The 23,574-nt window shown below is 42.5% G+C and overlaps 1 protein-coding gene across 2 annotated transcripts in view; it reads right to left on the bottom strand.

Moving 5' to 3' along the window:
- Nucleotides 1-1,831: 1,831 nt before the first annotated feature.
- rtn4rl1b (reticulon 4 receptor-like 1b) overlaps nt 1,832-23,574 on the bottom strand; it is a 182,079-nt gene continuing 160,336 nt past the window's right edge. For both annotated transcript variants that reach the window (XM_086036100.1, XM_086036101.1), the window contains 2 exons: nt 5,377-5,828; nt 1,832-4,299 (listed from right to left, as the gene is read on the bottom strand). In XM_086036100.1, coding sequence (XP_085892226.1) covers nt 3,412-4,299; nt 5,377-5,828 — 1,340 coding nt within the window. In that variant the 3' untranslated portion in view covers nt 1,832-3,411. The remainder of the gene's footprint in view (nt 4,300-5,376; nt 5,829-23,574) is intronic.

Here is a 23,574-nt window from a genome sequence, read left to right as displayed (position 1 = left end):
TGGATTACAGATTAATTTATTGCTTGTGCTCGTTAAAAATTTACATGGGAAGAGGACCTTGGAAAAAAATAATCACATATTAGATTGCAATTGCAATTGCAATATTAATGTGGAAGTCAACCCAGACATTTTTTTTTTCCAGAATATGTTCTATGCAGGCCCACTACTTGAATCAAGGCAATAGGATTAATATTGCGTTTGGGGAATATGAGAAATTTAGCTGGCTCATATTGTCACTTCTGCCGACTGAAAATTACATCACAGATGCTTAGGGCTCAGATAACGACCAATCATGGCTCAGTTTCAGAAAACAGGTGAGCGGTGATTGGTCGTTATCTGAGCCCTGAATGACCTCGATGTCATCTTCAGTCGACAGAACGAGCAAAATGGCCACCCCCTGAGATGCCCAAAAGTGGGTTGATTTTGCTGCGTAATTTACATTCCACAAATGCAATATTAATCAGAATGCCATATTTCAACTAGTGGGTCTGCATAGAACATCCATCCATCCATTATCTGGACCGCTTCTCCTCACAAGGGTCGCGGGGCGTGCTGGAGCCTATCCCAGCTGTCTTTGGGCAGTAGGCGGGGGACACCCTGAATTGGTCGCCAGCCAATCGCAGGGCACACAGAGACAAACATCCGCACTCGCAATCACACCTAGGGGAAATTTAGAGAGTCCAATCAACTTACCATGCATGTTTTTGGAATGTGGGAGGAAACCGGAGTACCCGGAGGAAACCCACGCAGGCACGGGGAGAACATGCAAACTCCACACAGGGAGGATCGAACCCACGACCTCTGAACTGTGAGGCGGACGTGCTAACCAGTCGATCACCGTGCCGCCCTGCATAGAACATATTCTGGAAAAAAATATGTAAGGGTTGACTTCCTATTTAAGGGGAACAGTTTTTTTTTCAAAATCATTCAGCCCGAATATAAAGTGGGATATCACATCACATTTTGCCTCAATGATCTTGACAACAAATCAGTTCACAAGTTTTTTTTCTCAGTTTCCTCCTTTTTTGAAGGAGTATGATGGATGTTTGTGTGTGTGCTAACAAGCTTTTTAGCGACTCCCCCACGTGTGCTCTCGCAGATAAATACAAATGGATGCAGGTGTTGCCAGTTTTCCCCATTTATCATTGAACTGTTCGCACAGACAAAAGAGAATTCCTCAGCCACTTTGTAGATGGGGTGCTTATACAGTACTTGCAGCAAATCCAACGTCTGGTTGCTAATATGTTGCTAGTTGGGTAGTTTGTGCAGATGCTAAAAGTAGATGCATATTTCCTGAATAATGTAATAACACAAAAATGCGCCCATTCATCACCTGACACAACCTGCTCACTTAAAATGTAGAAATGTATGCAAGTACCAAATGTATGTTCTCAAGGCTTATTAATCAAAACAAAACCCTTGCCTTCCAAAGAGCACAAATGTGCTTTTCATGTGTTCGATGGAACTGCAGCATATCCTTTTTTTTGTTACTTGACTTTGCTAATGGCTATGAACGTTCTTGGAGTTCCTCATGTACTGTATTTGATTTTGACCAAAATATGCTTCATTCTACACTTTATGCAGGAGAATTCTGTTTATTTGCATGCTGCGGCTGCACTTCCATCGGGGGCGCCAGACTGCGAGCGAGAGCAAAAGATAGAAGGTAAAACCTGAAAAAAAAAGATCCAAATTTGCTGACAGATCAATTTCTTGTTTACCTCGGGAAAAATATGTGAATGGAGCAGCAATAAAATGAGTGCGACATTGATTTATCTCCAAACGAGCCTGTAAAAAAATCACAGCATCAATAAACAGACTCAGGCTGCCACTGTGAGACATAAGAAGATATAGATTTTAATATCTTTATAAATTTTTTTCTGGAGTCTTGGGATGATGCCACGCGGAACGCACTGGCAACATAAAGAACACACAAATGCAAAACCATAGAACGAGAGAGGACGCAGGATGACAACTTTGTGCGTTAACAAATGAAGGTTCTGAAAATATAACATGAAAAATTAGCTTGTAAAATAAAAATATCTCCCGATTCAAGGAGCCAAAACCCTGTTATCATAATTGATGCCACTGATAATTTTTTTCTCATAGTTTGACAGTAAATGTATAATATCAGCACGATAGTTCGTTCCACTGTTACATCATCAATACAAACACCATCGTAGTCCATTAGAGGGAGGCACATAAGCTCCAGAAGTTCGCTGGCACATCATCAACTTGTTCTTCAGTCAGTGTGTGCTTTACAAAATTCCTTTAGGACCTGGGTTGCAAATGTTCTGGATCGCAACAGATCCCGGAATGAGGGCAAAGGTCCTTCCCTGTTTGTTAAGCTCCTTTTGAATTGTTCTTTTGTATTGGTTTTAAATCACACAAGTCAGTTCAAATAGCACACACAGCCCACAAATGTTTTTTTCCTCGAGTATTTTATGCCAATGACCAAGTGACTCAGGCTAAAATGTCTTGCTCAGTTAGTGATGAGCAGCTAGTAGGCAGGGTCAGTTCGACACCAGTTTACTGTGGAAACCCACAAAGCCCCGTTTGACTTGTCCTGCTGGTCCTGCTGCGTGGGTTCATCGCTAGGTCCACTCTGTGTCTTGGAAAGTAAAAAAAAAAAACATACAAGCACGATGTACGGACACACTCACGGCTTCGTCAGCCGAAGACGGAACCGAGCAAATGGGTTATAGCGCATGGCAGTCCACAGCTTCCCCACACAATTAGCAGCTTCACATCCAGTCGGGCGGGAGCTAAGGTGTAAATGAGAAGGCAGCCTCGCATGTTGGAGGGGGGCGATTGCTAGCTTACTGTGTGGAGTTAGTTGTAGCGATTTCTTGCTGTGAATGAGCTTATTATCCGCGCTATTTATGGCCTTGAATCAAGAGTGGCTATAAATTCCATTTTATAGGAGGAATATTTACATTCCCAGGTCTGTTAATAAGTATTTCTGCTTATTTTGGACCCGCTGCGAGCAAGGAAGGAATTGGAGCGTGATAGGGGCCGTACACAGTCGGTCATCAACTATCCAGTTAAAGTGTCTCGCACGATGGAACACATTGAAGAAGACCAAATTCATGACCTATTCTGATTATATGCTCGCCTCTGCACAATATTTGGTGATTGGAGGTCCAGAGTTGAAACAGACCAACAAAAAACACATGAACATGAAAGCTGGCTTTAGTGGCAGTGCACGCTTGGTCTGCATGAACCTTTAGTCAGTGGGACTCCCTGCAAGTCTTTCTGATGTTTTTATGCTTGTGCTCATCTAAATGGTTAAGGTTCATATACAACACTTACACAAAATCACACTCACACATAAAAGACACAGGGCCAGGAGCGATAAAGTGTGTTGTGGGCTGTGTTCGTTGTGGGGTAACCTTTTACAAGAGCCGCCGTAGATCAGCGCAGAATAACGTCAATATTTGTTGTCGTCAAGGCAACCACAAGAGCGTAGACATACAATACGGGCTGGGATAAGGTTGCCCTGTTGTTGGCTTGCTGAACCCCACTTGGGGGTCGAACAGTGGTCCGCGGAACACACTTGTGCTTTCTTCTCGTGACGGTGCCGTCTGGGGACGTGTGATCGTGTTTTCCTCCATCGGAGAAATCTGGAGAGGAATCTTCCTTGTCCGCTATGACCTCCTTCGAATGGTGCACCTCGTTGTCACTCTTCCCCTTGCTCCCACGACTGCGGTTCTTCGAGCAGTTACGAGGGCGGCCGGCCCTGGAGGGGTTCACTACGTTGCTCTGGCCCCCAGACCCCGCCACTACGCCGCGATTCATGGACGGTGGGCTGACTGTGCCGGATAAGTTGTTGGTCTGGGCTCTGGATTCAGAATTTGGGGAACAGATGGAGAAATGCTCCTTATGCAGTTCCTTCAGGTCTTTCCCAATCATATCCATAGGCGCCTGGCAGCCCACAGCGGATGTTGAGCCCCTAAAACGTTTCAACCACTCCCAGAGCGTGAGGGCCTTGCAGTCACATGACCAGGGGTTGTCATTGAGGCGCAGGTATTCCAGAGCGGGCAGCGTGTCTAGGCTGTCCCCTGACAGTTGCATGAGGGAGTTGTTGAACAGATAGAGGGTGGTGAGACGTTTGAGGTCATGGAAAGCCAGGTGGTGAACCCACTCGATCTGGTTTTGGTGCAGAAGGAGACGATCCAGAGCACGAAGACCCCGAAAAGTGTTCTGGTTGAGTCTCCACAGGTGATTTCCGTGGAGGAACAGGTGGCTCAGATTATGGAGGTCAGCGAACGTGTCATCCTGCAGGAACTTCAGATGATTTTGCTGAGGAGACAAGATGACAAAATAGTGTCATTAATTGCACTATGGTTAAAATGGTACGCTGACTTTACAAAAATCCATGGCAAACTGTAGCTACTCTTCTGAAAATCTTTTCCACACACTGTGTATGTTTTGTGAGGGCAGTGGTGTTGGATAAAAGACCCTGGTTGTCATGTAATCTATGTTCTAGCAGGGACGTGCTGGGACCATAATTCGGAACAGGAATATTCGTCGACCGGCCGTCACCGAAAAATAATCGACAAATGTGGGGTGTGGGGGTAGTGTTTGGTGGGTGGGAGGCGTGGTGGGCGGCATGTACTGAAAAATCAGCGATGAGTCGTCATTCGTCATGCTGAAACGTAGTCAGTGACAGGATGTGGCCGTCACGCGCTGACAGTGGTTTGGGGGCGTGGGGGTTGTTGTAGCTGCTGGCGGCGGATTAGATGGCTTGGACCGGCCGGGAAATACACTGGCCGTTCGGGAAAATTGACATATTTTCCCCAAATTTCCAATGGCCGCCCCCGTGTTCTAGTACTTCTCAAAGGTCAAAGGTCATTTTCTTGAAGTCCAAATTTGCTGAACCAGAATGGTTCAAAATGTTGTTTTGAAAGACTTAACAGGACCAAGTCCAGCCAAGATCTATTAGGTAAATAATTACGAGGTGTTTCTTTAATATTCTCCCCATATGGTGTTTGTGCAACTGGTTGCTCTTGCCCTGTGCGGGTGACCCGTTGCATGCCCCGTTGGCCCCAATAAAACGGCTTTTGATCTTAAGTCATGCAAAATGCAAAAAACTAATGAGCTGTGCTCAATGAATAGTAATGACTCATAGCCTGTCGGAGAGAAAAATTCTTAGAAAAACATCTTTGCCTTGGCGCCCTATAACAGGAGTGGAAATGTTGTGCTGACTTGGTAAAATGCCGCCTCCTCACTTATGTTGCCTTAACCCTAAAGCAAAGAAGTGGAGGAACTGCAGTTGAACCGATTTAAAATTAGTTAAGGAAGCGAGCTGTATTAGAGTAAATTAAAATGTTGTTTCCAATTAACTCTAAGTGAATATTGGTGAAGCCCTTGGATTACCTGCAAGTGGAGATACTGCAGGCTCCTTAGTCCTTGGAAGATGTTATTCGGAAGCGAGCTAAGTCCACAGCGGTACAGGTGCAGCGCATTGAGACGGTTCAACCCGTGGAACGTGTCTTCAGCCAGGGAGCGCAGGTGTCGATTATCTCCCAAATCCAGCTCCTCCAGTAGCGTGAAGCCGTGGAAGGTCGATGGCTCGATGTATGTGATGTTGTTGGAGTATATCCAGAGGGTTACCGTGTTGGAGCTGAAGTGACCTCGGAGTAGCCGGTGGATCTTGTTGTTCTGCAGGAAGATCCGTTCGCTGTCAGGCGGGATACCTTCGGGGACCGTCAGGAAGTTGTGCGCTTGGCAGGAGACGGTGCTTGGTGCCGTGTAGCAGATGCAGTGGCGCGGGCAGGACCAGGAAAACTCCAGGCCGCAGAGAACCAGCAGGAACTCCAGCCCACAGCCTGCGTTGAACGGGAAGCAAATTCGAATTAGACTTTCTTGTTGATGAAGTCGAAACTAAGCAGGAATCAAGAGGGAATGCTCCCCGATTTGGGATAATTTATACACAAAGTTAAGGATTGTCTCGGGTTCCCCATACAGCTCGAAGCCGTTGTGTTTAGGCCCATGGCACTGAGAAAAACAAACAATAACAACCACCCCAGTGAGTTACGGAGCAACACAAATGGAGCCATTTCATACAGACAGTGTGCCACCTTATGAGGATGTTCCATTAGGAGCCCATTGCCCTCTATTGCATCGGCGCTACTTGTCAGCAAGCGTACGTAGGCTATGATCAGTCCATTTGCCAGTTAAATTGGCCATGGAGCGCTTATTTAAACTTGTGTTAAGAAGCTCCGAGGCACTTCCTGATCAGTGACATGATTTGCCATCTCCTGGGGGACAGGAGATGTGACTTAGCCACATTTCTTTGCGCCCTAAATGAGCCGGCGCATGGGCCGTTTGGCAAGCTGCGTCTGACAAACCCCTGGCTGCCTTCCACTCAGTTTATTATTCACCACACAGAGGAGGACTGATTCACTGCCTCTAATCGATACGCCTCCGTTGCCTTTTAACTAACCCTATAATAAAAGTGCCGGGATCTCTCTGCCAAAGAGACAAACATATTTTTCTGCGCGTTCTCACCGAGCTGCGACAAAATTGCGACATTGAGCGTCTGATTTCACCGACCTTTAACAGTAATTCTGCATGCTGTTGTGCCACCTGAACAGGCGTATGCTCTCCTGGGCTCGGCTCTAATCCGGGTTGCTAAACCCTGCCAGTGGGCAACACACCACATGCTGGCATCGCCTTGAACCTGCAATCATTTTCAAGCTGTTGAGCACTGTCACAATGTGTCTCAAAAACATATTTTGACCTCTTTGAAAACATGGATACCACGTTTTACCTGCTATGGTTTTCTCAGTCAACCAGAAAGCAGTTTCTGCCTTTTTGTCAACTCGTTTCTGTCTCAATCTTTTGCAATTTCTGTAGAGACGTATCATGCTCGGCTTCGACTGACAGAGTAAATAGCTTTGCCTTGCTCTCGGGAAATAAAGGTTTTCTTTATTTATTCAACAAGAAACATTTTTTTCCCTGCTCCTGAGCTCGGTGTGGAAATTGAGATGGATCTTTCTCATCTTAGTCCGTTTAACATTAAACAAACACCAACACATCACCAAAATGTGCAAAGTTTTAGTTTTACAGTTAAATAGTTGTCATTTCAGTCTCCTGACTCCGCAATCACTCATCCATCAGGAGATTCCATTATTCAGGAAAATGATCTTGCTCTGCTTTCACTAATTCTATTTCTTTTATACAATTTCCATTAATGCAGGAAAAAGACAGGCGGACAGAGATAAGCGTGATAAACAAGGAGTGTGAGGCGATGGTAATGTAGATGCGATCGAGATTGTGACACACTTTTGAGGCACTGACGCGCACCTCGTCTTACGCATGCAAAAAAGCCGCGCCCCCTGCTCCACTGGTTCTTCAGGCTCTTCTGACAGGAGCATTGTATTTGCATTAACCACGTTATACGTATATGCAGCAGAATAGTTGTCTTTCTGTCTTAAAAGGTGGTTTGGACCAAATAACAACATGCTTACTATGCCTAAATCCATCCATCCACCCATCCAGCCAGCCATCCATTAAGCCATCCATCCAGCCATCCATCCATTTTCTGTAGCGCTTATTGTCATTTGGGTCACAAGGGCACTTGAGCCTATCCCACCTGACTTTGGGTGTGAGTACACACTGGACTGGTCACCAGCTGATTACCCAAGGTTCAAGCTAGGTTTTCAATGCTTTGGTTGTTTAAAGCCAACACTGTGCACGAATAGGCGGTGGCCTGAAATGAGTAGCGAATTAGCCATTAAAAATGAAGGCCCAGTCAGAGTTTTTGGATTGCAGTCTAGTCATAGCATATTGTCATCATAGAGGACTCTTTGGATGACCTCCTACATCTGTGCACAATTGCACATACATGCATGAAAGCTACATACGCAAATATTCGGCCAGCAACGAGCATTAAATTCAATGTTAAGCAGCCAGTTAATAAAGCCCATCGTGGAGATGCCACGTCCTAGAAAAAAATGGAAGGGAATTTGGAATTTGGAAAACTTGGACACCGGACCATCACATCACAACGGGAATGGATTTAAAATGGGAACAATGAAAAACAATACAATACAATACAACTTTATTTATATAGCGCATTTCACAACAAGTGCACTCCGTTTACCATTTAACACTTTGATAAAATCGTTTTTCATTTGTTTGACTATGGCATTTTATTTCCGAAAAGCGCAAAATGCAAATCAATTCAATCATCATTCACTGATATTAACGCATATGATAATTGGAGATTTTAGGTGTGAGTCCGAGCTCTAATTGAAACAAAGTAAAGGCGAATGGCTCATGTTTTGGGTGTTCAAAACATGAACTGAAAAGGCAATTGTGACAGATATTGGGTATTTTTTTTTGTAATCCATTGTTTAGCAACACACAAAGGAGAACACATAGAATCTTGTTACGTTACAAAGTGGACTTGCAAGGTTATCATTTGACAATACTACACAAGCCCTGAAAGAAGATGATTGTTTCTGGGTCGTGTTAGCTCATTACAAGCCCTAACCCCTCCTTACTGACCAGAGATGATAGACGGTCTCAATTTCTTTTTACCCGCAGAAGGTTGTTTTGCCCCCTTTGACGCCTTTATCATCAAGCTCCCCTTTTTCCAGCGAGGCTGAGCATTGGAAATAGATAAAGAAACCAAATGGGAAGGATATAGTCCCAGGATAGACAATGAGAAGCTATTGTGCAGAATACAAATGCAACAAGGTTCACACCGCATTTGCCCTTATGAATAAACCATGTGTGCTAATAGGAGAGACTGCCGAGCCGCATGACTGTGGCACTCATTAGAAAGGACAAACGCCATTTCCTTTTTCTCTCCAAAGACCACGATTGGACCCTTTTGTATTTCCACCGTAAGATGATTGGAAAGAACGTGTCATACCATGCAACTCAGTGTGTTTAGATCTATGCTGGATGATTTCAGAGCAAATTGCTGGTTTATTGATCAAGAACAACAAGCGGGTCATAAAATAAATGTGATGAATTAGTGTTTCAATGAGGTTTCCTTATGTAATGAAGCGAAATGTTTGTGCATATAACGCTATTAGTACGGCTCCGTTCGAGAGGGTATGATGCAACGGGTTTTTTGATGTAATTTTACATACAATTGAATGAACTTGTTAGAACTGTAAATGTAGCAATTCCTTGAAAGACATGTCTCTCCAAAAAGAACAAAAATCTCACTCGTCGACTATCCAAATCTAGTTTAACACATCACAATGTCAGGCATAAGGCTTGCGTAACATTCTCAGTGTTTACATGGCTTATTTGTTTTTTGTTCCCTGTGACGAACAAGCACAGGCGCACGGGCAGAATGCTAAAACAATTAGCATGAATGGCATTACATGATGTTGAGGTCTGTGTCAATGGCGGAATTGACGGATGGTAGCTTAAGCATCTTAACATGCATAATTAATGGCACTTGTTCCCTTTGTGTCAAACCACGCTATGTGAGTCTCTTCAATTGGAATTAACTGTCATGGGCACGGACTCAAGTCGTTTTGGCAACTGACCCAGTGCCTCACATCAGCAGAAAGAATAGCGAGATAAAGAAGAGAACGCAGTGGAGAGCTCAGGATGCAACTGTCAAGGTCGTGCCTTTCACCGCCAGCTCTTGTCTGTGGCAGGGTTATAATAGTTTGGAATTTTTTATTATAGTTCGTTTTTATTTCATTTTGACTTTTTTTTAAGTTCAGTAAGCATTAATCAGTTTTTAGAGCAAGTTCGTTAGTTTTATTTGTTTGTATTTTTTTTGAAAATGCTTCATTTTATTTAGTTCCTACTGCTTTTATTAAGAGCTGGGCATACCACATATGTGACGGACCGGTCCGCCTCTCTGCCTATTACGGACGCAACCCTGCCACACAGTTTGTCTTGAGCCACAGGTGCTTCTAATCAACTGAGCTCGTTTACCTGCCGGTTGAGTAGAAGCACTTGTGGCTAAAACAAGCGTCAACGTTATCTACTAGTGGGATTCTGGAATCTTCTTGCTTGTTCTTCTTTTCTTTTATTGGTGGGTGGCAGCTGACATGAGGCGCATTACATTACTGCCACCTACTGCGCTGGAGTGTGGGTCAGAGTCGTATTATGACTTATTGCACAGTACTAGAAGAAAAACAAACAAACCTAAATTCTCTTTCTTTGTTTATAATGTTTTGTCTACATATCCTGTTTGTTTTTTGTTTTTTGTTTTTTTAGGCACAAACACAACCATTCACACTCACATTTGTGGACTATCGAGTGGCAAGTGAACCCACGCCGAAATCAAGCGACTGCACCACCACCTCAATCGGAGTCACAGAAGACCACATTTTTTTCATGTTTGAAAAGGAAGTCAGACAATATACTAAAACGATTGTACACTCCACAAATAAGAAAGCACTCAAGTCTTTAAGTATTTAAGAGAGCGTTATAATATTTTTGTTGAATACATTTCTTTTCCTGTTTGTTTGTCTCCCCCTGGCTGCCAGCTATGGTTTTATGGTTTGGCTGCGATAAGGCCCTTATGTGGCTCACATTGCGGATACCAGATGTGGACCACTAAAGAACCGTAATTCATTGAGGTATGTGGACCAAGTGCAGGTGGCTTTTGCGATTTATTTTGCTATCTGGGCTACTTCCGCTGAAGTCAGTCGACCTTTAACGTAACCAAATGTAATCTTGCGATCACTGCGTGCCTGACACTTTCACTTGCTCTAAAATGAGTTTGCATGTAAACAAACAACTGCAGTTTTCTAACAGCCGATAATTCTTCCGATAGGTCCTCTGGCGAGTAGCACACACATGCGCCAGCTCACTTGCCATTTTTAGGAGGATAACTAGTATACAAAACAAATGGATGGATGTTCATCTCGTCACTTTCTTCATACCACAAACAACTGAATCAATCAATCAATCAATCAATCAATGTAGAATGATAACAACTCAAGTGATAATTCTCCGAAATTTGGGGTGTGCATTGTTAACATAGAGGGTTTTCATCAACATTTTATAAATTCTTTGTCCTATGCCACACATCTCCATCATATGTAATACTAGTTGATTCAAAAAAAAAAGATTTGCATAATTCTGAATATCCAGCGCCACCTGGCTCAAATGACATGACCTTGACTCACGGATTGCATCAAAGTGTTCCCATGAGTATGTAGAGCTGGAATTCTGAAGCGCCTTGTACAAATAGCATGCGCAATTCAACAGCGGTCATTTCGACTCCTTGTGCTGTAACTTGCTTTCAGCCCTGCATCATCTCATTTTATTGCAATTCTAAGGTGGAATTGGACCAAGAGGATAATAAGATGCAACATCTATAAGGTTTACATAGAAACACGCTCTAAATATATGAGTTTATATAAACCTGCGCTTCCCAGCGGGGAATACACTCCCCTGAATAAAACATCCTCTTCTTAGGTTTTCCAGTGTGAGTCAGTGATTGCATATTTATTCTAATTAAGTAGCACGCACAACAAGAAGGGCAGCCATTTGCTTGCAGGGCTTCGAAAAACACCAATCATCTTCTCACGTTGACATTTCCAAATGTTTATGATGATGTTAGGAGCGTTGATTGCCGCCATTATGCTTGAACCCGCACACGGGCACGCTGGAGGCACTTACCCCGACGCCAAATTTGTCTGCACAATGGCATAGATTTGGTCTCATTTTTCATTGGGAGGGCATAAAGCTGTGCCAGGGTTGCAGACTGCTCTTCCATGCACAGAAGTGAGGAAAGGAAAATGAAAGTAGCAGCCATCAATGGCATTGTGCAGCAATAGAAAGAACATTCCAGAAAAGTAACATTGCGTTTTTGTTGCAGAGGCATTGACTTAGCAAGTGGCTGCCTTCAATTAAACGCGCTCCCGTCTATTGTTGTTGTCAGCTTTTGCCAACACTTTAACAGCCTCATTAGGGACCGTTTTCCTGATAAAAAGTAAAAGACTCATTAAAATGAGATTGCCTGAGCTTTGTGAAATAATGTCTCATTTTGCGTCTTTTTTCTGTGTGCTTGTTTTTTGTGGTGGAGCTCCTCAGTGATTGTGTCAGCTTTGCGTGCAAATGATATGCTCAGAAACGCTGCATTAGTATCCTAATGGTGTTGTGCCTCTTTTCAGTTTGAGCAGTCCCTGCGGTGGGACCCTATGGCTCCGCCCACATACCGTAGCTATCGATTTCTTGTCAGTCAAATTGAAAACCTGCAAAGATGTTGGCCAGATCAAAACAATACCGCACGAATGTCATTTAAGTTCCTTGTTTATTCTCTACCAATCACAATTAATATTAATACTGTATTGATAGCTGCAATGCAAAACCTCTGCAGGAATTTTGGATGGGTGTTGGATGATGAGAGCACGGAAGGATACTCATGGTCAGTGTGTCTACAAAATAATACCGCCCTTTTTTGTGGTAGAAAAGTCACCTAACCAGAACCTCCAGTCTGGTTGGCTGGTAAAATTCAGGAGCGTAACACCTGCTGTCTGCATCAGATCAGATTTTGCTTCTTTGTTATACATGTGTGTGTGTTTGAGTGTGCGTAAATTGGGCTGCACCTTCTGGTGTGTGCACTTTGGCCACCAGGGGGAATAATACATAAACACACATGTAATCTACATAGATTTGATGAGGAATCACGGAGAACACAGAGTTCTTTGCAAAGAAAGAATAAAGCCTGCGTGTATTGTTATATGCTCTGTCTGTATGTGTTGCTGAACTCTTTGTTAGCAAATATCCAATCTTGAAACAGAGAAGAAAACTAGCCATCCGTCAATCAATCCATCCATTAAATCGCTTATCCTCTCGAGCAGGGGCGTTACCAGAGGGGGGGCAGGGTGGCCGGGGCCCACCCACGGATACACTCTGCCCACCCAAAGAAAACTGCATGTAGTTCTGATGAATGGGAAATCAAAATCAAAATCAAATCAACTTTTATTTGTTTAGCCCAAATCACAACAAAAGTTATCTCAATTAAGGCGAAAGCAAAACACGTTTTTACGCTAGATTTCGACCTACTTGAGCATTGTAGCACTTTTTGGCCACACACCCACACCTGGCATCCTGCTAACCACCACTGCTCACGAGGCTAACGCAACAAAATTACTGCTGTGATAGTGATGCTAGTTTCGTTAGTCCGTCTATGGTGTTTCGCCTTCCAGGTTAGCATTCATTTCATGGACATTCACGAGAAAGTCACGTTTTGATTAAATACTCAATGTTCAATTCTTGTCAGCATCATCACAGTAGACTTCACCTGGAAGTGGCAACAAACAGCAGGAAGCAAGCATTCCTGGTGTCTTTTTGTTTTTAAAAAAACTCTTCTCCAGTTGCCAAACTACACATGGCACGACTATACTACTAAGAGATTATAAACTGCTTATGAGTTCATCTAAAAAATAAACAAAAAATGAATGAGCCCAGTAGTAAAGTGTCTAAGTCAGGGTGAAGAGAACCTACTATTGTACAACATAGCCTACCAAACATTTGAAAAAATGTACCATTATTTGCATTTAATATTATTGTGAAATTAAGTTTATAAAATGAAATGGCTCATTCCTCAAAAAATGCCTCGTTCTTCGTGCAGGCAAGTAAATAAACACCTCCATTTGAAATTGTTAGTAGCATTGGCTGGCTTGTTTCTTTCTGCAAGGAGAGATGGGTGATAAAAGTAACAGTAGCATTGTTTGGGCGTGGGCGAACAATACGAGTCAGCTAAATGGTGCAGCCAGACAGATGAAGATCTAATTTGTTCAAAGTGCTTATCAACAAACAAACACTAAAGGAAGGCAAGTATGATAAAACAAGAGGGATGCTGAACGTTAAAAAAGATAAGAGAAGCAGCGCTCAGGCAAGTGAAACCTACATTTCTCAGAAAAGAACCTAAAAATATGCACGCAATGATGGCGGCGTGCATAAGGATGAATCTCATTTATTTCAAAGACGGAATTGGGGGAAGCTTTGTGCAGAGATTTAATGTGCACCCTGGAATTAATGCTTAACTTAATCGATGTTGCGTAGTTGCTAATTCACCTGCTCTCTTTGACAGACGCACAGGAGCTTCTTCGCTCTTCAGGCTCACCTGGCGTTCCCTTCGTAGAACTCAAAATAAAGTCTCTGTAGCAATTTCATTTCATTCATCACGGCAACAAACTGGAAATACGATGCACAAACATTGCAGAGCCTCGGCACCGCGCTGGTGTGAGCGAACTAATGGCTCCTTTCCACTAACAGAAATCATCCAAAGTGTGCCTATAGTTGATATACTGTAGTGCCATTACGTTGATGGAAAGCATTCAAACTGCAATTGTTGCCAATTCAAAAGTCGATAAACAACCGTGGAGGGTTGTAATGTGTGCCCTAACTCACAACCAGATCTGCGAATGCAGAGTTTTCACAGTCACAGTTTCATGTTAACATGTCATTTAAATTTAACGCGACAGTTAATTACGACTCAAATTCACAAACAAGGAGTAACATAAACACACTTAAACGATGATGGTTAATGACCTTATGATGGAAGGAATTCAGTAAAAGTACACAAACTCTTGATGGTTCGTTTTAAGTGCAAAAAGTGCATAAAGTTGCCCATGGCTGGTCCAGATTACTACTATTCAGAGATGGGCACTTGACCCTTTTTTGCCGGTCCGTCCTCCGTCCACAACCTGGGTACCCTTCTGTCCTCGTCCCTCCGTCCTCATTCATAAAACTAATCAATCAATCAATCATTGATTGATTGATTGATTGATTATCATTGATTGATTGATTGATAAAAATAATCATCCTGCGACCCCCTCCTCCCTCTCTAAAAAAAAAAAAAACGTCCGTGCACTCATAAATATTATTTAAAGCTTATTAGCTAGCTAATTTCCTAGGCACGTCCACTTATTGTCTGAGAGTATTGTGAGTGGATTGAATTGTTTACAACTATTTAAACAAGATAGATGATGATGATGATGATGATGATGATGCAGACTGGAGCAAGCCAGGGGACATCACAGGAATATTTAAGATCGCATAATAGTGCAATACTACTGCGTTTTATTGCAAGCCATTTGTGTTTTAACACAAGACGTTTTTATTTCAGATTTGATTGCATTTTGCAATAAAATTAATTCTTGCAAAATAACAATGTTATTTTAGAAGAACGAACATCTTCCACTTCCGGGTTATAGCTTTCAGTGCACGGCTAAGATGGCGTGATCCGTCAGGTCTGGATAGATTTTTACATGACCTTGATTTTTGCAGTCTAGAGATTTCCTAGACAAGGAGACATACTTTGCATGCAAAGTTTGTACTCAATGTTAAAAGTTAGTTAACAAAACAAAATTGCTATCCACCTTCTTTCTCTCGCGGAAAAGAACAAAGGTCTTTCTTTTTAAAAGAACCCAACACAACATGTGAGCCCGTGCTAATTTTCTTTTAGGAACGATTAGAGGGATGGACGAAAAGTCAACTCCGTCCTTGCTTAGTCCGTCTTTTTTAAAAGACTTCTCCTCCGTCCGTCCGGGATTTTGTGGACGGACCATTCCATCCCTGGGACGGACTGCCCATCTCTGCTACTACTACCGTGTATTTCTTCAAATTGAATCCCGTACAATCGTGGGCTCTTTCGAAAAGTCATTCACATAGGCCTAGCACTTGTCTGCATCGTTACATACTGTATAAAGAAAAAGGTACAGACATGGTCCATTTGCCAGTTTGCACCATTCACACACACCTTTTTGTCACAAACAGGGCTGGGCACTTTACCCTATTTTGCTGGTCCATCCTCCGTCCTCCGGCCGTGACCTGGTGACCCTTCCGTCATAGTCCCTCCATCTTTATTCATAAAATGAATTGTCCTCTATCCCCATTCGTCCTCATCCTTTTAAAGCACTTCTGTCCTTACATTTCACATCCGTGCATGATGCCGTGGGAGAGAGGCTAACGGCAAAGCTCTATTTAAAGCTCATTAGCTGGCTAATTTGCTTTTCACATCTAATTATGGCTGGGCGTATCGTGAGTGGATTGAATTGTTTACAACTTTTTAAGTGTCAACCAAGATAGCATTTAGCTGCCAACACAACAACACAAGCGTCAGTCACCAGACTATGTAGGCCGCCATGGGACATTACGAGAATATTACATTAAGATTGCATTATAACGCAACACTCTTGCTTTATTACAAAACATTTGCATTAGAACACAATACGTTTTCAGTTTTTATTGTGTTGTTTCACAATACAAATAATTATTGGAAAGTATTGCAATGTTTATTTTAGGAGAACAAAAGACTTCCACTTTCGGGTCGTAGCTTTAAGTTTATGGCGGTGCTGGTGTGAGCATAACAGCTTGGAGAGATTTTTATGATCTAGAGATATGTCCAAGACATACTTTGCATGCAGAGGGATAAGAAACAAAATTGCTATCCAACTTTTTCCTCGTCAGTAACAAACAATGGGCGTCCTGTGGCGAAATCCATGGTTTTACATGTGTTAACCACTCGAGGGCAGACTATGCCTGTGAGTACAATGTTATTGCAGTGAATACACATGACAACGATTTAAAAAAAAGAACTCTACAGTGTTGGTGCAGGCAGTTAAAGGCTGCTCCATGGTATCGCAGAAGAGAACAGTGGTCTTGCTTTTGAAAAGAACCCAACACAACACGTCTGTCGGTGCTTGACACGGTTAGGCACGATTACAGCGATGGACAAAAACCCAGTCGCGTCCTTTCTTAGTCCATCCTTTTTAAGAAAAGCTTCTCGTCCTCTGTCCTCCATCCCTAAAATGGTTGTCGGTCTCTGATCACAAAGAGAACTTATTTGTACTTCTGGGTTCAATTGTGATCCCTACAGGGCACATCGCAAAACCTTGTACACCGGGACCATTGTCAACCAAAGAGTGCCTATACTTAGTTGTTGTAATGCACACATAAGAAGTTCATTGACTTTATAGGACTAAAAGGTGAGGTCCATTGTGTGCTCTAGCAGCAACACTGTGATCTTTATAGCATATGTTGGATAAAGGCGTTGAATGTTTACCTGTGGTCAGGTCAAATTTTTTAAGCACAACAATGTCTGCCAAGGGATTTCCATTAAAGTAAGCAAGGTTATCAAATCTCTTTCCTAACCATAGTCTTCCCATAAATTACAACATTTTGTGCCCTTCAACCAGCTCAAATATGATCTTTCTAATGGCAGGCTGAGTACTTTGTCAACGTGAATACCGTACAGTAATTTCAAGGCAAGCACACGACAGATGTCAAATTTTTTCAAATGTCTCATTACCACGCTAAAAACATGAACTGCGGAGGTGAGGTGATGTTTAAGACCTCCATGTTCCTCCCCAGTGTCACTTTTCTTTTCCTGCTGTTGCCTTTTAAGAAGTCCACAACCTCTCTGTGACTCACCGTGACACTCTTGAGCCTTGAAGACAACCATTCAGATGTCATTTCCCACAACAGTGAACACCGCTAAAAGCATTTTGTGGTTTAATATTTAGCACTGGTACTGTTGCACTTTGGAACCATCAGGTCTCCATGAAAGTGCACCTGCTTGGAAAAAAATAAAGTGGGGGGTGTTTCCACTTGAGTGCCACTCCCCATCGACCCTCTCATTACCCTAAAAAGAGCACTAAAGCATCTCCTTGCTGCAGTTGCTGCCTCCTTGCATATAAACTGCACTAGATTCAAATAGATCAATTATTCATAGCAGGTGAGAGACAATCACACACATACAATGAGTTTTGACAGTCTCGAGTAATGGCTTCAAAGGGGCAAGAGGAAACAGGAAATCAAGCAGAAAAGTGTTTGTGTGAGTCAGCGGCTATGTGTGTTGTGATTCATTAGTTTGAACCACGGTCGGAGGACCGGGTGACCAAGAGTGCACTTGCCCGAGTAGAAAGATGGGTCTTGAGCGAGGTGCCAATGACACACAAAACCAGTAATCCCACCTCTGGCTTGGTGGTGCGGCTATTTGGTGGATTTTTTTTTTTTTTTAATTTCAAAGTTTTTAACTCTATTTTATTTTGCCATGGTGACACGCTATTTTTGACAGTGTAAAGAAAAATGAAAACAGGAAGTATTTCAGCTCAGCCTAGTTATCATCATCTTCCAAACCGCTCATCCTGTACAGGGTCGCGGGGAGGTGCTGGAGCCTATCCCAGCTGACAATGGGCGAAAATCAGACTACACCCTGAACTGGTCGCCGGCCAGACGCAGGGCACACACACACAGACAACCGTCACTGAGTGGGAACCGATCCCACGCTGCCTGCACACAACTCAGGCGTGTGTACCACTACACCATCAGTGACCCCTCAGCCTTGTTATTGAATGTCAAATCCTGTTCAATCCTTTTTTTGCCTACAGCGTGATGGCTGTAGGTTTCTTTTTTAATTTACATCTTTGTGCTCGATTACAAATGTATATTATGAGATGATACGTTTTTAGTTAGGAAAAACAGGATTTGTTTACACATAGAGGGATATATATATATATATGTGTGTGTGTGTGTGTGTGTGTGTGTGTGTATAGGTGTATATGTGTATATGTATGTTTTGTGCCATTTTTATTTGGTAGTTTCCCGTGCTATTTTTTTAATGTAATGTAAAATATCGCCGCTGTCCTGTAAAAAAGACTTTTGTCCAATTTTTGATTTTTTTTGTTTTCATTTTCACGTTAATGCGATGTCTGTAATGTGGAAACACAAGTTATGCAAAAATAAGAAAAGTGACAAAAACGGACATAGGTGTTTTCCAAAGGACAGCAACGATATGTGAGTTGGAGACAGACTAGTTCGAAGGTAGTATTTGCCGTACCAGAGGCGGTACGGCGCCTGTGTGTAAGAGAATTCCGCATTACAGATGATTGTGAGGTTGAACACCCGACACTCACTTCTTCTGCCCTGTTAATGCTGTCCGACAAGTATTTTATAGGTCAAATGACAAACTGGCAAAACAGGAAAAGGCCATATCTTTTGTTACGACTCTGATGAGACAAATTTCATTCGAATTTTCCTTACTTTGCCCTTTGTGACTGTCTTTTTGAGCATAAACTTGGCAATGATTGAAAATCCCACTGAGGGCACGTCCTTTATGCCCTCCATCATCTGTTTGGTTAAATGGAATAAAAAGATGAAGTGTAGTTTATTTTATACGTTGTCTTTATAAGACCATAGGAGCTTCACTGTGCAGTCTGCGCTTGCTCTCAAAGACACTCAACGCTTCTGCTCACAATGCAACGACAGACTTGACGTTCAATTCGTGGTCTCGCCAGATCAGGCGTAACTCCTGATTGGATCTCGTTATGTTTTTATGTCATCGTTCCGTCCTCATTGAGCCTCTCTCGTGTTTCATGGAGTCCATCTCGCCAAGAGGATGACAACTTTGTGGTTCCATTTTACGCGGTGTATCAGACATGCCCTTGAGACATTTTGATGCTCATACCTGCATGTGCTTATTGATTGTGGCACCTTCATTAGGGAGTTGTTTCAATGTGTCAGTGGCGGCTAGTGCATTTGGTAATTGGGCCTTGAGTTGTCATCTGTTTTTGATTTTCAGATTACATTTAGTCCTGTTTCCTCGTGTGCCTTTTTCATGTCTTGCTCGTTTTGGTTTTGCTTCCACCTGTTCTCACTTTAGCCTAGTTCCTTTTGTTAACCAATCAGCTCCCTACCACCAATCGCGTCTTGTCCAGGTGTTTCTTGTTGCCTTCTAAATGTGCTTGTATTCAGTTCCCTGCTTCCATTCAGTCTTTGTCGGTTCATTGCTTCTGTTGTTGTTGGTCCCATTTGTCCATTTGCGTTTTTGGGTCTAGTTTTTGGGACTTCTATTAATATTGTATTTTTGATTCCACATTCCTTGTTTGCCTATTTGGTTTATTTGGGAAAAATAAATATATTTCGTTTTGAGTTTGTTCTGCACTCCTATCTTGCCATCCTGCACTCGGGTCCACCTTTTTTCCACCAGCAACCCGTGACACCAGTGGGGATTTACCAGACTTAATCCCACCACTATGCTCTGGGCATTGAATGGATTGCAACTGGACTGTTCTGGTGGTCTTTGAAGACGATTTGCCTCTCATCTGACCAGGCTTATCAATTCATGCTTGCTTAGGACTGCACCAGCCTGAACATCTGAAGAAGCCTGCTCAGATGAGAGGCAAACTGTCTTTTTAAGACAACCAGAAGAGTCCAGTTGCGATCCATTCAATGCCCTGAGAATGAAATCACCTGGATCAATGCGAATATTCACAAGGACCACCACTACCACGTCATAATTATAGAAAGGGCTAATACTAAACACATCTGCAATATACTAGCATGCAAGTGTGTAATGTGCAGGGGCGGCGCCATGGGTGGGCCTGGGTGTGCACAGGCCAACCAGATTGACAGACTGCCGAACCAGTGAGATTCATGAAAAAATATATACTTAAAAAATGCTTGTAAATTATTATTAAATTAAGGTATTCTTCAATTTGCCTTTAGTTGTGTTTTTTTATTTCATTGCATATTAAGAATGGAATAATTGTGGTTGTCCAAGGAAGATCTGAACTTCATATTATTCAGTTTGTCATTTTATTTACATATATCGTCGCTGTCATGTGAAAAACACTTCTTTTTTAATTTTTATTTTTTATTTTTACATGAATCATGTTTCCGCGTTACAGACATCGCATTTAAGTGAAAATTAAAAAAGTTTCTAAAATTGGAGATTAGTGTTTTTTACAGGACAGCGACGATATGACGTGTCGGGACAGGAAGATTGCGCTCAGTGAGAGAAATATTCAGGCCCACCCATTAGCCACGTTCTGGCTCCGCCACTGGTACTGTGTACTGTGTAGGTCTGAAACAGATATATTTAACAGGTAACAAAACACAGTTAAATCATACTCATACAATATTAAATGTAGGGCTGTCAAAGTTAAACCATTAACTATGGAGATTAATTAAAATGTTATAATGCATTAAAAAAAAAAACTTATTCAATACATTTAATTAGTGCTATCAAGCGATTCATTTCTTGAAACGAATTAATCGCTACATTTTCCATAGTTGATCGCGATTTATCGTATTTTCAACTACAATTGTTTACGAAGCTTGGAACCGATATTTACTTGAGTAAAATCTTGGAATTACTCTGGAGAAAAGAAATAAAAGTACATTTTGATTCAAAGACTGTTCAAATAGCTTTCTTTGATCCTTGAATACGATTATTTTCCTGTAAAATACAACTGGTGAACGATACACCAAAGACGTTCTATTAATAGGGTGTTTGAATTTGGCTTTGCAAAATCTGCAAATCATTTCTCCAATGAGCTGTCGAGCAATTTTTTTAAGTAAAACTACGTAAAAGTCTATCTTTGCGACAGTGACTCTCTAAATTTGGCTGCAAAGTGAGCAGAGGTCAGCTGCCACAGGAAGTAAGTAAATCTGAGTGTATGTGTTCAGATCACTACAGATGTGTCTGACTAGTCAATACTGCCTCGCTCTGACTAACCAATCACAGAATGGAAACATTCTGATGTTATTGTGGCAAATTTAAAATCTCGTTGCTCATGTAGTTAAAGCTACATCAGACTGCAGTATTGATTCTGAAGACCCCAAGAAGATTAGATTGACATGGCAGCAGATAGAATCTGAAATGCGATTGGGCAACACAATCCCACATCCACAACATGTTCTGAAAGCAGTGCAGCAAAGAGAAATGGTACGAGAATTGGCACTCCTTGGTGGTGGTGAATGTTAGATTTCTAAAATGGATGTACAATATATCAAATGAGTCCCACCTGCATGTCTCCCTTTCGCCACTTTATCCCTGCAGAATTTAATTGATTCCGTTGCTGTTTCCTGAAAGTACAAAGCGCCAAGCTTCGCCGCACGAGACGCGGTCGCTGTCTAGCGGTGATTAAAGGCAACACGGCCTGGCTGCGAGAGATACCGCGGCGGCTTACGGGATTTAGTGAGTCACGCACACGGCACAATACGCTGAACCCAAGATTCACTTCAAAGGGCTCCAGCTCCAAAACCTGGAAACATTCGGGGCGCCTCTTCACGTTCTTTGGCCCGAGTGGTCGCGTCGGAGGATGATGACAAATCACTTGCTTTGTGGCGACAGCTGCAAGGCTGCCGTTTGCAAGTCTGTTTTGCATTTGTCATGCCGAACCCTCTGCGGGCTCCGCATGCGCCTCCTCCCTGTCTTCCCATGAGAACACCACTCTCATGGTGAGTGCTCCCGTATGCAGGCTCTCATTCATAAGTGCTCTATTTTCTTCCCGCAGTCTAAATACTCGCATGATCTAACTTTTCTGGACCAATAAAGGACAAAATCATGAGTCCAAAATGATGTCCTGGGAAACAACAGGGGTCGGCAACCTTTAACAGCCATTTCGACCCGGGTTCTACGGAAAAGAAAACGCTGGGAGACGCAAACACTTTTTGACATTAACTTAAAAAAAACAAACATCTTTTTGGAGTTTCCAAGGCACCGCTAAGTTCAAGTTGTATAATACCTTATATTGCTATTGCACACATAATACGACCTACAAAATCAATTCAGTTGGTAATTTGACACTTGAATTGATTAAAATGAGTACGAAAGCCAAGGCATGCAGCGACATTCGAGTACTTTAAAGTCCACGCTCACGTGAAGCCCCCATTGTGCCCCCAGCCTTTGAAACGTCACACCAGCAAACACACCTTCCCAATACAATACATCTTCATTTTGGCTCCAACGCCTTCACAAAACGCCTTTAAATCCATGAGTGATGCAGTAAATAAAACAATGATCCAACTAACCGCGTCTAAAGTGCATATGAAAATGAAACGGAGACTTACCTCACGACACACGTGAGGGGGGTCTTTTTGCAACGAAGCATCTCATCGATCCATATTAAACAAGCCAACGTAATCCAGCGAACCTTACTATTTTCACTCGCTAGTGCTCCAAAAAAAGGGCCGCAATCAACAAAAGGCCATGGCGCACACACTTCTGCCGGTGAAATCGTGTGTTATTTGAATATTTGCTATTTTCACCTCTTTAAATTGGCTAGAATTTCATAAAACGTACGGATGGACCATTACAATCAATTTGTGAATTAAAAAATAAAACAAAAAATGTGACCATATTTGGACATCCAAGATTTTCGGCCGACGGTGACTATTCCTTTTATTTTAATATTTCTAGGTCACAATAATCTTACAATTTACAACTACAATTAAAGAAACGAACACACACATAAAATACTTTGTTCAGATATTGTGCAGTTTCGGTGTCAGAAGGCAACCACGCATGCCGGCTGTTTCGTGTGCTATCAAACGTCTCTGAGGAAGGCGAATGCGGACCACCGAAATTGCACAAGGTCTGAAGAAAGAAGTTCAAATCTTTGACTTAATACGATGACACGATGCACGATTTTGAGACAAATAACATACTGTAACGAATCGGGTTATCTGTATTGCGATGACGTTTGTGTTTTGCTAAGTTATGCTGTTTCCGAGGTTCCTGAATACATACCGCGACTCGCTGGATGGGAGGGGTGCACAAGTGAGAGGAGTGAGCGAACGGCGAGGAGGACCATAGCGATCCGTGTGTACTTATGACGGAACTGT

Source organism: Filicampus tigris, chromosome 7 (assembly GCF_054856515.1).
Source record: "Filicampus tigris isolate MCC_2025a chromosome 7, RoL_Ftig_1.0, whole genome shotgun sequence".
NCBI classification, from domain to species: Eukaryota; Metazoa; Chordata; class Actinopteri; order Syngnathiformes; family Syngnathidae; genus Filicampus; species Filicampus tigris.
This window is presented reverse-complemented; position numbering and strand designations above follow the sequence as displayed.